Consider the following 14,195-nt stretch of genomic DNA (forward strand, 5'->3'; position numbering starts at 1 on the left):
TTGTAACCCGCTTTTCCAAAATTTTGATCAAAGCGGCGAACAATTATTTATAAAAACATTCCAATAAAATCAATTAAAAACAGCATTAAAAGCAACATAGTAAGACTAACGACAAAAGGGCCAGATGGAAGGGGAAATCGATATATACAGTCCGGGGTCATCAATGAAAAGGGGTAAGAGAAGATTTTTCACGGTGAGAAGGCTTGGGAAAAGAAATACGTCTTCAGATTCTTTTTGAAAAGAGCTAATCTTAAACTTTACTACCAAGCACCATGTTTAATGTGGTTAAATGAATGGGTAAAACTAGATAATGACCGTTTACTTTGTTTGGAAGGAGACTATATGCACTATGGATACCACAGTTATATGTGGTATGGAAAATCCAAAATTAACAAAAACTTTGTACACCACTTTGTAAGATGTTCTCTATTCAAGATACGGACTAAAATTAAAAAACAGTTTTATAAAGAAATCCCAGGATGGACTTCAGCACAGGAGGCTTTTTTATATAGAACTAGAAATAATAGAGAACCATGGTTGAAGTATAAAGATCTACTAACAATGGAAGAGAAGAATGAATATAGAATGAAATCTATAGAACAATTACAAAAAGAAAATCTAAATGTAAACTGGTTCCTATACAATCAACTAAATGCTCCATTTAGACAAGGTAAAAAAGAACAAGGAATAACAAAAATATCAAATGAGCTAGATGAAATCTTTTTTGACAAGAAGGGACAATGTTTAGCAAAATTCTATAAACTACTTAAAAATCAAGATTTATAATCTGAGACAATAAAACATACAATGATATTATGGGCTCGGGCTATAGGTAGAACTATAGATCTTGAGTCCTGGGAAAAATCATGGCCTATTACAAATAAATTCACACCATGTCAAAACTTAAAAGAAAATTACTCCAAAACGTTTTATCGGTGGTATATGACACCTTCTAAGATAAACAAAATATACAATACGGGATCTAAAAGGTGTTGGAAATGTGACATACAGGAAGGGAATTTTTACCACTGTTGGTGGAAATGTAACAAAGCAAAAGAATATTGGAAAGCAATACAGGAAATGATGATGGATATTTTACAGATAAGCATTCCCTTAACCCCGGAGTTTTTCCTGCTCAGTATGATAGGTAATAAATCTAATATAAACATCCATAATAGAAACTACGATAAAATTATATTATATATGATCACCTCAGCAAGAATCCTCTACGCCAACTATTGGAAAAAAGCACAGATACCATCTATAGAGGAATGGTTGTTGAAAGTAAGGGATATACTAACTACATTAATGAAAAATGAATCCTCAAAAGAAACTATAAAGGATTGGGATTGTGAAAAGAATTCTGTATGAAACAAAGATGGAATTTTAATGTAATGTACTGTAATTAGTAAAAGATATGACTGCCATAGGAAAGATGACAGAAATCTTGAAATGCATTTCTTTATCTCTTGGTGTAATAGTTTATTTATAGCTGATATAAGGGCTGGCAGAAAGCAGCCTATGATTAGCACTGTAAAACCAACACAAATATACAGAATTTTTATTTAAAGGTATAAGAAAATCCTAGGGAATTGGGTAAAAATGTATTGTGATAAAGATGAAATAAGGAAGACTGGAAGTAGATGAATAGATAATGATAAAATATAACCTGAAGAAGTTTAGTATTTGTTCTGTGTTTTATGTTTTATGTTGTCATTAGTTAATACGTTGTGAAGTGGTATCCTGTGCAATGTGTATTGTATGTTGATTTGCAGTTTTATTAATAAAAATTTATATTAAAAAATTTAAAAAATAAGCAACATTTCTTACAGATCTCTCAGCAAGTGATATTTCACATCTAAGTACTTGGTGCATGAATTGAACCTCTCCATTTGTGACAGCTTTATGCAACTCTGGTTGTCCTCCAGAAGTTCTTTGATTCCACTGTTCCAAGTCCCTCTGGTAACTAGCATAGCATGCTTGAGCAGCTGATGCGTATTCTGCTTCAGTAGAAGAGAGTGCTACAGCGTCTTGTTTCTTCCTTGTCCAGGTGACTACTCCATCTCTATAAGAATAACAAGTTCCCATAAACAGATTTGCGATCTGTAGAGTCTCCAGTCCAATCCGCAACTGTGTAAGCTACTAGTCTGGGACTGTTGGTGGCTGTAGCTTTACCTTTTAAGTGTGCAGTGCTCTTTAAGTATCTGCCACTCCTTTCATTACATTTCAGTCCCTTTTACTTGATGAGTTTGTTTTTCTACCAAGAATTCCAACTGCTGAGACAATATCTGGTCTCATGGTGGTGGCTAGGAATGTCAGCTATACACTTCTGAGTTTATTAATATTTGGTAGAAGCTCGCTCCGTTCATCTCTCTTGTTTCCATAAGTATGGACACTGGGTTGGCCTCCTTGAGTCCTAGGTGTTCTGAGACCTCATGAATCCTTTGTTCTTGACTGAGGAGATAGCTTCCAAATTCTAACTGTATTCCTAGATAATAAGTGGTGTCTCCTAGCCTGTTCACTTCATCTTTTTTTTATTTAGGTGGCTTATGATTTCTTCACAATTAGTTTCATCTTGTGAAGAAAAAATCAAATCAACATAATATGTAAGTCCATTGATCATTTTTATATTGTGTGTAGAGGCAGGGATGAGCTTTGCCTTGTGTAAAGCTGTCTTTGATTAGCATCTTGTTTACTTTCTCATTCCAAGCTCTTGCAGTTTGTTTTACACCATAAATACTTTTCTGAGGATTGCAAACAAGTGGCTTGTTTCCTGCTTTTTCAAATCCAAGAGGTGGTTCCATGTAGATTACTGTCTTGATTTCTCCATATATGAAGGCCGTCTTGACATCTACTGTAAGTGCTCAACACGCATCTTCTGGATGCTGCCGCATTTGAGAGTGTCTTTATTGTGCTATCCCTCACTACAGGTGAAAAGGTTTCACCATATTTCTGTAAATAGCCCTTGGTTACTAATCTGGCTTTGTATTTCTAGATCTCCCCTTCTTCATTTTGTTTGGGGTTGAATACCCATTTGCATCCTACATGATGGGGTATGATATGTATTCACCACCATTGTTGAAGAGCTTGCAGTTTTCTGCCAAATTTGTTGCTCACTGTTGCAATATAGTAGTTCAGTAGCAGGTCTGGCTTTTCTCTTTGTCCAGATAGGTCACGTAGTACCTGAAAAAATAATCTATAAAGGTTAGTAAATAACAATTTCCTACTTCATATAAAGTCTGAATTGGCCCATACAAGTTACTGTGGACTAGTGAGTGCCTTTCCCCTTCATGCAGTTTACACATTTTGTAGTGTCATTATTTCATACCTTTATCTTTATGACTTTGGTCAAATATTTTCTTTCCAGATCTGGTATGGCATTATGTTACAGTGTCTAAGGCAACTATTCCATAACTCCCTTCTGCTGTAACTAGGTAACATTAGGATTGTAACTTAACAAGACATGCAATTACTCCTTTTGCTCTTTTACTGTAATACAGAATTATCTGGGTACAGAGAAGGGACTATGGAGTTCTAATTATAGGTTGGTTCAGTAAAGATGTTACTAGAAGACAGGTTTAGGATCTTGTTTTGTTTTATGGCCAACACAGTTGTCCCTACCTTGTTACTTCTGTTGCCCTCTTAGTGCCAGCACTTACTCACTTACTTTTTTTGAAATAATTATCTACCACTTTCCATTTAAAAAATCTCAAAGCTGTCTATAAAAAATTAAAATAATAAAATACTATAAAATGCAACATTATAATTACAGTCAGCCCTTCATATCCACAGATTCTGCATCCACAGTTTCAACCACCGACTGCTCAAATATATATATATATATATATGTTCCAAAAAGCAAACCTTTGAGTTGTTCATCGTTTTATATAAGATATACCACTTTATTATGGCACTGTATATAATGGGACTTCAGCATCCATGGATTTTTGTATCCACAGGGGGTCCACTGCACAAAATGTGATACAAGGTTGGAATTAAAGGCCCACTGCACCAAACGTGATACAAGGTTGGAATAAACAAAGCCAGAGTAAACTAGTAACTTCTAGAAACACTGGAAGCTCCTGGTTGTCAGTACCTAACCTATCATAGATGAAAGATTGTTCCAGAGTATGGGTGCTAATACAGAGAAGGCCATGTTGCTGCAAGGGTTCTGTAGGGCATGACAAGGAAATCCTTGACGATTATACAGTTGGTTGTTTTATCCAGCTAGAAATGCTTCTATTGCCCACCCAAGTTGCTGAAACTAATGCTTTGTAACATGACTGTAGAACATGTGGTCCTCTAGATTATATCAGACTATAATTCTCATTCCTCATAGTAAGGATAGCCAAAGGGGAGCTCTATGGGGGTTGAAGTCCAAAAGTTGCATGGCTCCCAACCAATAACACAGAGCATCACAGCCCTAACAATCAGCTAGGGATGCGGTGGTGGCAGCATAGACTTGCCCCCTACCCATTTTTGTGGCTTTGAATTACAAATAAAAAGTCAGATTATTGAGTTCCACATCTCCTGTATCACATTCATTTTGCCTGTTAATTACAATTAGAATTAATCTTCCTTTTACTGATTTTTAAAGCAAGATCTGTGAATATTAGCACATGTTTTTAATCTGAATAGAAGTGTTTTATGCATATGCACATATGAGTGTATGATTGATATGTTTATGCCTAATGTAAACCAGTCATCTGCTCTTTCTTTGCAACTTGAAAGAATCACAGATGGCATGCAAGCCATTTTAGGGTCTTCAGCAGGACAGCACAGATTTAGCTTTGGCATAAGAAGTTGGCAGTCCCTTTAGATTTGATGCTGGCTTACTTAACATACTCAAATATAGTCCAGCATTTCTCATAGTTAGCAGTTCCTCTACCCAGACCTTTTTCTTCCTTTCCTTTCCTTTCCTTTTCCTTTTCCTTTCCTTTCCTTTCTTTGCCATTTAGTGCTAGCTTTTTCTGTTGTCACTCTCTTCCATGCTTACCCTCCTCTCCTGTTTTCTTGATGGCCACCTTGGTTTATATAGGGCAGGGATGACTAGCACACTCTGTGCCTTGCATCAACTCGTGGCCCCCATTATTTTGTCCAGTTGCCATCCCTGAAACTGCATTTCCTAATCACCCCATACTTCCAAAATCTACTGATTTATTTTCAGTTCCTGCCATCTCCTGAGCATAAGCACATGGGCAGATCCCCTCCAATACTGTGCCTCTCTTTGCCACCCCTTCCCATGCATAACCATAGCAGTTTTCCAGATACCACACTTTCCTCCTCTGCTCAGTCCTCTGTTCTCATGCTCTGTCATTCTCCTGCACCACAGAGCCACTGCTGTTGTGTTGCACCTGTGCGCATTTACAGATGCAGCTGACTATGTGATGGTACAGTCATCAAGGGTTGAGCATACAGATAAAAATTCATATCTTGGCATGAAATAGGATCACTACAAACTCTCTGGCATCTGTATTGAGCCCATCCGAATCCTCTGCCCATTTAACATATATACTCATGTATACGTTTGAAATTTTAGTCAAAATTTGACTCCAAAAACCTGGGTCAACTGGGTCAACTAGCCCTGCCTGTGCCTGGTTGCCTATCCACACATCACAAAGCCACAATCTACCCATAGGTCCCTCCTCATCCATCCAACCTTTAAGGTGAGCACAAATGGCTATGCTTGCTGGAATTTTGTAAGTTTTATGGCATCGTTTTCCTCTGCTCCGTCATTTACATTCTTTGTTACATGCATCTAAGTTTTGCCCTCAACTTATGAACGGGGTCATATCAAAATCCATAATTTTGATGTCAAGTAAATACAGTATGCTGAAGGTAGCAATGATCACCTAACCAATGGAACTGGTAAAATATTCTGAGAAGTTGACGGCCAAATCTTTAGTCATTTCTATCCTACCCCACTCTCTTTCTCTTTCCCTCTTTGCCTCTTTCCCCCCCTCTCTCTTTCTCTCTCTCTCTCACACACACTTAAGAGAATACATAGGAAATAAAAACACAGGAAGAAACTCAGTACCGCTTTATAAAAGAAATCACTTCCTAACTCCAGACAGTAAAAGATCTCTGGAAGGCCCATCTAAATGGAAACTGAGGATGTGCTGTTGGTGTAGAATTATTCTTCCTGGGAAACATTTTCTTCCTGGCGAGGGTTTAGCATTCTCTCTTCAAAAGCTAAAAGCTGAGAGAGTTCCCGAAAAGACCCACTCTGAAGAAGTTGTGGAACACAACTCCCTCTGAGAGACTGCCAGAAATAGTGTCACACAAGCGTCTCACGTTTCCTTGTCGGAAGGTGCGGCAATTTCAGCCAAACACTGTTGTCGCTTGTTGTTATTTTAGCAAGTGGCTGGAGGTGCGTCAGTGTGGCGAGAGCCTAGAGACCCTCTCTTTTTCTTTTTTATTCCCAGCTGTCAAGGAAACTTGAGGAGGCCCTCAAATGAGAGACACATGGATGTTTATAATTCACAGTTTGCCATTGTTGTCACCAGAGATTTGTGCTTCCTGCTTGGTGGCGGAAAAGGGAAGGATAAAATTGGTACCATAACACAGCCAGACTTAACTTGTTTGAAAGATGGGCCTCCAATTATTTACTTAAGGAAATAGTGGGAGATTTATTAATAACCTCTGGTGACTTAACTAGCTGTAGTGATTTCCATGTGTGACCTGAGGCCTCCCTTTTCCCCTGTTGATTAGACACAAACCCCCAATAAAAAAGAGCTGACCTGTTTGGTTTTCCAGGGCTCTCCTGCTGAACTCCCCAATCATGAGGCCCAGGAAAAACAATGTCTGTCAGGACTATTATGAGCTACTCAGCTACAACAGGTTTAATCTTACCCTCTGATTTGAGAGGAAGTGGTTAAGTAGGAGGACTGAAATGGCAATGAAGGCAACATGGGAAACTAATAATGCTCCATGTGTTTTAGCCTGAGCTAAAAAGAGAGTATTATTTTAAAATCTGGCACTGCGTTAGAGATACAGATTTTACACTACTCCCCTCTTTGAGGGAGAGCAAACTACTACTGTCGGCCCTCCATATCCATGGAGTCTGCATCCACAGCTTCAACCATGCACAGTGCAAAAACATTTTTTGGGGAAAAAAATCCAAAAGGCATCGGATTTTTAGTTTTGTGAAATAGTTATCCTTCTCTGTTAGAAAGCTCTGGTGTCACAACAAACTACAAACCCTATGATTCCACAGGACAGAGCCATGACAGTTAAAGCAGTGTCAAACTGCATTAATACTGCAGTGTGGCAGCAGCCTTTGTTTAGTGCTTAGAGTTTATTTAGCTCTAAGAAGGAGCTAGGGGCCAGAATACTCCAGGTGCTGCCAGTGTGTTCTGGCCCCAAATTACTTCTGTTACCTGGGCACTTTGGAGTGACTCTGGGAGGCTGTTTACATGGGTATCCTATGGTGCCACCCAGCACTGTCACTTGTGTGAGTTGCTTTTCTGAGGTCAGAAAGGAGGTGTCCAGAATCAGTCACACATCTAGCCCATAGCTGTGGCCATACAATGAAAAAGGCCATCTCCATCATCATCCATTAAGCCCATTCTTGTCAACTGTTAGGGGCTTCAGGAAGCGGCCTTTCCTAACACCTGCTGTCTCACCCTTTTAAACTGGAAATGCCAAGGATTCATTTTGGGATCTTTTGCAGGCAAATCATGCGCTCTGTCACTGGGCTATGGTCCCTTTGTAACATTAATACATCAGCTCATCTGAACTGAAAGTGAATATGACAGCAAAGAACAGGAGGCTTGCAAATTCACTTTCTCGCTCCTCTCTTCTTCCTCCAAGGTTCCTAGAAAACGATCAGAATATCCTTCCACTGTCAATTGTTCTGTCAATTGTACTTTGATAGCATCGAAATATCATCTCCTTTCAGCCTCCTTTCAAACTGATAACTGAAATCAGTGCTTGGGTCCTTCCAATTCATGTGAGCAGCGCCTTTCGCTGACTTTTATAGCAGGGAGGAAAGAAGGAAAACTAGTACTGTAATTAATGGTAAAGGGAATGGATATCTTTTACACTGTTGCCCTTGTCATCTTGGTTCTTTTACTCCTACACAGCCATGAGATTTGCATGTTTATAGAAAACATTAGAGTCAATTATTGGCTGAGGAAGAAATTCAAGGAATATTATTTAAGAAACAACAACACTGTATCCCTTGGAATGCAACAAACAGTGGAAAGCTTGTCTTTGCAAATGGATAACTGCTCCTTGGAATATTTTATCACTGGTTACTTGTTATCTCTACCCAAGGAACAGGTTTTTAGGTTGGTCTGGATTTTTTTTTTACTATATCTGAACTGGGCCTCTTGAGTTGCAAGAACACCACATTGCAATAGCTGGCTATGACTTTGGCTGTATCTACACTGCAGAACTGATGCAGTTTGACACTGCTTTAACTGCCATGACTCAATGCTGTGTTATTCTGGGAATTTTGGTTTTGTGAGATAGTTATCCTTCTCTGTTAGAGAGCTCTGGTGCCACAACAAACTACAAATCCCAGGATTCCACAGGATGGAGCCATGACAGTTAAAGCAGAGTCAAACTGCATTAATACTGCAGTGTGGCAGCAGCCTAGTTTAGTGCTTAGAATTTATTTAGCTATAAGAAGGAGCTAGGTGCTATACTTCTTGTTCAGAGGACTTATGTTATGAAGTGAAATTAATGTTGTGTATTGAATTGTGGAATAATTCATGTAACTATTTGACAGTTGGAAATGGTGATGCTTCAGGGAGAACTTATTTTGGATATTGTAGACTTTTCCCTTTAGCTTCCCTCCATTCCATCAAAATATCTTTCAGGTCTGCATTGATCAAGTTGGACACGTTTTTTTGTCCAACCCCCCTTCCCCTTTTTGATCAAACGTATCAGAAATGGTTGCATTGGTTTTTGCAGGATCCTGCAAAAAGGACGAAGAAAGGCATAGCTAATAGTAATGAACAGTAATAATAATAATAACAACTCTCTCAAATAGAAAGTGAAAGGATCTAATTACCATTGGTTTAAAAAGTCTAACTGCGTTACTCTTCTGCCTCATTAATATGGCAGCACTGGCTTTATAAATTTGTTGCTTTTTTAATGAACATGCAGTTCTCCCATGGTGTTCCAATTAGCAGATTCCTTTAAATTAGATTTTCTTTTCCCCTTGCTTTTTAAGTGAGAAGGAGCGGTGGCTTTTCTTATTTATGTGTGTAGTTTCTTGAAAGCATCAAAGAATTTTTTTTTCTCTCGCAGCTTCAGAGGCAATTTCAAGATAAGGGAATCTTTCCTGTATTGATCATATATAAACTTCTAACTGAGAAAAATCAAGGAGAGTTATAACTCCACCTGGTACATAAGTAAGATTGGTAAGGATGGTATTCTACCAAGGATTATAAGAGCCCCTGGTTGGGTGGGTTGTGTATGGGTCAACAGAGACTGCATAGCGTTATTAATGCTAGGTTATGTACATGGCAGTGTCCTCGCAATGAGAATATCCTTCCATCATGTGAGTTACTATTGATGCTCCTACCTTATGGTGTGCTTCATCACATATGACTCTAGCCCTGATCTAACCACACTGTTTAATACTGACATTCAGTAAATGGTTGCATGTATGCACTGTGATATCTTCTGTATCCTGTAGCAGAACAGTGCAGTCCTATACATGTTTAGAAGTATGTTCCAGCGTGTTTCGGGATCCTAAACACTGGGGGAAGGGTACTCATCACTGGGATCCAAAAGTTCAGAGGGGCCAGGCCAGTAATAGTCCCCATTACTATCAGGGGGAAAAATAGAGGCTAAACTATGTAGAACATAGCAGAGTTCATTGACATCTCAGATTTTAGGATGGGGTACAAATCGTAGCATAACAACTATTGGAAACCATGTAAAAGTGTCTAAAATAGTTTCAACAGTGTATACAAGGACCAGTTGTGGTGTAGTCCAGGTTACTAATAGTAGCACCTTCTCCTATACAATCCTCCCTGTACACTCAGGTCCTCTGGGAAAGGTTTGCTCCAACCAACCAGGACTAGACTGGCAAGAGTTTCCCAAAGGACTTTTTCATCTGCTGCCCCTAAACTGTGGAATGATCTGCCAGAAGAGATTTGGCAGGTGAATATGTTGACAGCACTTAAAACAACATTGAAGTCACATCTCTTCCAGCAGGCCTACCCAGTCAGTTTTACACCATGATTTTTTCATTAGTATATTTTTTTAAATGTGCTCATATATGAGTGTACTTTAATGGTTTTATAGTATAGTATTTTAACTGCTGTTTTTATGTGTGTGTTTTTTTAAATTGTGCTTCATATTTTAAAATGTACTCCTCCTTGAGCTTTGATGATAGGCGGGAAATTATTATTATTAATAATAATAATAATAAGTTTGAATATTAGATTGGGTGACCAGGGTTCAAAACCCTACTCAGCCATGGAAACCCACTGGATGATTTTGGACAAGTCAACACTCCCTCAGCCCAATAGGAAGGCAATGGTAAAGCTATCCTGAATAAATCTTGCTGGTATGAGGACTCCAGAAGCCCAGTATTCAAATCCCCACTCAGCCATAGAAACCCACTGGGTGACCTTGGGAAAGTCACATTCTCTCAACCTTCAAGGCTTTAAATCATCCAAATTGCGTGATCGGGGTTCGCACCCCCGCGCACTTGACCCGTCAGCAAAGCGTAATGAAGCCATCATTTTGCAATAACGAGAACTAATGTTGTAATATTGTAATTGTTTTTAACTCTGTTGTGATCCCACCTCGATCCATCGGGAGAGGTGGGAAGATATAAATAAAAATTATTATTATTATTATTATTACCAAATGACGGCTCCATTGCATTTTACTGACAGGACAAGTGCGTGGGGACAGCTCCATTACGCTTTAAACATGAGAGAAGGATGGAAGAAGCACACGGGGATGTGAACCTTGAGTATGCGATCTGGACAATTTAAAGCCGAGTTGATGATGGGAGAACGCTAAGCCTCACATGTGATAATCTCCTGGGACTGGGAAGGTTTAACCCCACAGACCCCCAGGCTCACCTTCTGCTGTCTCTTCCTCCACACCCATGCAAAACACCCCTGTTTTCTGAGCCTGTTTGCCAAGTGGAAAGATTGGGGCGAATGGTTTTAAAGGAAATGGAAGGATGGAATTCTGGATTTGGAGAGTTATAACGATGTTCCAGAAGAAGACTTAACTATATTTGAATAAATGTAGATTGTTGTACCATACTTAATAAAAATAAGACATCCCCTGAAAATAAGCCATAATATAAGACAGTGTCTTATTTTCAGGGAAACACGGTAGGGCCTATGTATGAACAAACTCTAATAAATAGATTGTTTTTAAAACTGGGCATTTTTTATGCATCCGCCATATTATTTTGCATGGAAAAATCTAATTTTCTCTGTCTGTCTTTGACTCCACCCTCCGTTTGCCCAGATATAGAAGAAGAGCTTTTGTTCTGTTGTAATAGCGCATCCCGTGTCTAAGAATGGCTTCCTGCTCACAGTGCGAATGTCAATTAGTGCTGTACTTAAGTTTCAGCCTCTGTGAAATGGACCAGTAAAGTGAAAGAGGCTGTGAAATTAACCAGCCAAGCCACGGCTGGATGAAATGGATTGACTAAGTAGTCCAAAGGCTATAATTATCAACAATGGCAATAAACACCTTGCTGTCCTCCCTTCTTGAACTATTGCCATTGTTACAGGAAGCTCTGAGTTGTTTAAGGAGAAGGAGCATGTAAATGTGAGAAGAGATACCTCACGCCCAGCCTTTATTATTTGCTTCTCACATACACATGTATACACACACACATCTCTCCAGTTGCTAGTGCTATCTAGAACAGACCAATTGAATGTATTAAATGGTAAGTTGATGCCTATGTAAATCCCATTGATTCAATAGGTATATTTTAATTGGAATTACCAGTTGCATTTATGTGAGGAGGAAAATGCAGACAGAAGAGTAAGTGAATGTGTTTACATTCCTTTCCCTCTTTGATTCATTATGTCCTGCCATTCATCAAAGAAGTTCAGGGTGTGGTAGAATGGCTTTTCAGAATCTTCTCAAAACATAGAGAGTTATTTTTTAATAATAATAATTAATAATAATTTGTTTTATTTATATACCGCTATTCCAAAGATCATAGCGGTGAACAGCAAGTAAGCTAATTAGCAAGTAAACTAAAAAATAATTTGTCCTCATTATTTAGTCCACGTGTGTGCTCACACAAATACCTTCATGTCACCTGTCAACCTCAAGAGAGTTTTATAAATATAGCCCAGACCCTTTACTCTTCTGTTTTGCCTCATAAGAATATAAGAAGAGCTTTGCTGGATCAGCAAAAGTTAATAGAATCATAGAATCCTAGAGTTGGAAGAAACTGCAAGGGCCATCCAGTCCAACCCCATTCTGCCATGCAGGAATTCACAATCAAAGCCCTCCCAACAGATGGCCATCCAGCCTCTGTTTAAAGACCTCCAAGGAGGGAGACTCCACCACTCTCTGAGGGAGTGTGTTTCACTGTTGAAGTTCCTCCTAATGTTGAGCTGGAGTCTCTTTTCCTGGAGCTTACATCCATTGTTCCGTGTTCTAGCCTCTGTGAGGTTCAGCGTCATGTTCCCCACAGCTGCCCACCAGATGCCAATAGGTAGCCCATCAGCACGACGTGAGGACAACAGTGCCCTCACCACACCTAAAAAAATTACCTTCAACTGTACGCACCTCAATATATATACATACACACACACAGAGCATTATAAATGGCTAAGTGTTCCATGGAAGAGAACGCATAATAGAATATAAATAGGTGGTTCAGCCCCAATTCATTAAAATCAATAGGGAATTTGCCATTGACTTTTGGTGTGACCTCCCTCTTTACTGAATCAAATGATATTATTGTTTGATTGTTGATCTGAACAGGGAAGCGCGTCCTGCTTTTCCTGAAGGATTGTTGAATGCATGAATGCATGAAGTGGCGGCCTGGGCATTTCTTCTGCTGAGACAGAAAGCTTCCCGCCCCCTCCCTCCGCTGACCCTCATGTCTCCGACTTTCATCCCAGTTGCCTAATGATGACAAATGGAGTTATAATATTGGTTGTTGAACCATAAGCTAGAGATAAATGTGCTTCTGAGAACCACCATTAAGTCCCTAAATGGATTATATATATTTGGTTTAGAAACCTAATATTTAATATTGGTATACTCCCCAGCGGTTGGCTTTATTTCTCTTGATAATCTATTCCCACTTCATTTCCTTTTTAGATTCCTAAACTCATTAAATCTTTAATATCGCAAGTTATTTTCTCTTCTAAACAAAATAAAAGACATGCCATCACCTACTCCCCTTCTCTCTCTTTTTTTGGAAGCATCTAATCTCTCCTCCCTTTTTTTTCTGAGAGTGTAGAAGGCTTGACAGGAGGAAGGGGAAAAACAAGGAGATAAACATTCTTTTAAATTATAAATGTTAAGGCTGCTTTACGAGTCATTTGGAATTGCTAACCATATTGAGAACTGTAAAAAGCCTGTGAAAGGCAGCATAATAAATGATGCTTGAAATGACATTTGTTGTATGCGACATGGATGCTTACAAGGTATCTTTAGCTACATGTTTTTGTGGTCAGACAGAGGCTGTAATAACACATGATGTTATTAGGCCTCTTTGTTGAAACCCAGATGATCCCCAATCGCATAGGCAGCGGGAGGGCCTTCGTTTAAGACCAGAAAGGTAAGGAGAGTAATATATGTCTCTGAAGTCCATTCATAGAACTGTTTTTTCTCAGCTAAATTCAAAGTGGTCATCACATGCAGAAAATGGTCCTGAAATGGCTCCGTTCCCTGTATCCATGCATCCCATTTGCTCTTCAAACCAAGCTGCAGCTCACTCCTTGCCAAGCCCAGCTTTATCTGTAGCAAGTAGCGTGCAACCACTATGCTACCAGCCAAATTCAAGTCAATAGTGTAGAAAGCCCTAAAGAATGCAAGACAAGAATACCTGAGGGCACACCTCCTCCCCTGTCATCTTGCCCATTACCTGAGATCTTCTCTGGAACCACTTCTGGTAGTTGCACATGGGCCTGACTGCAACCCACTTGGGAATCTGCCCACACTCGAACTTTTAATGTGTTGGCTTCCAGCCTCTCAAATGCTTTTCTAGTTGTTAAGCACAGGTCTACACTTGT

General features: G+C 39.2%; 1 protein-coding gene across 1 annotated transcript in view; it reads left to right on the forward strand.

The window, feature by feature from the left end:
* Positions 1-10,964, forward strand: part of LOC121916500 (fibrosin-1-like protein) — a 699,030-nt gene extending 688,066 nt beyond the window's left edge. The window contains exon 5 of the mRNA XM_042441668.1: positions 10,863-10,964. Within this exon, the coding sequence (XP_042297602.1) occupies positions 10,863-10,964 (102 nt within the window). The remainder of the gene's footprint in view (positions 1-10,862) is intronic.
* Positions 10,965-14,195: the final 3,231 nt, after the last annotated feature.

This window comes from Sceloporus undulatus, chromosome 10 (assembly GCF_019175285.1).
Source record: "Sceloporus undulatus isolate JIND9_A2432 ecotype Alabama chromosome 10, SceUnd_v1.1, whole genome shotgun sequence".
NCBI lineage: Eukaryota > Metazoa > Chordata > Lepidosauria > Squamata > Phrynosomatidae > Sceloporus > Sceloporus undulatus.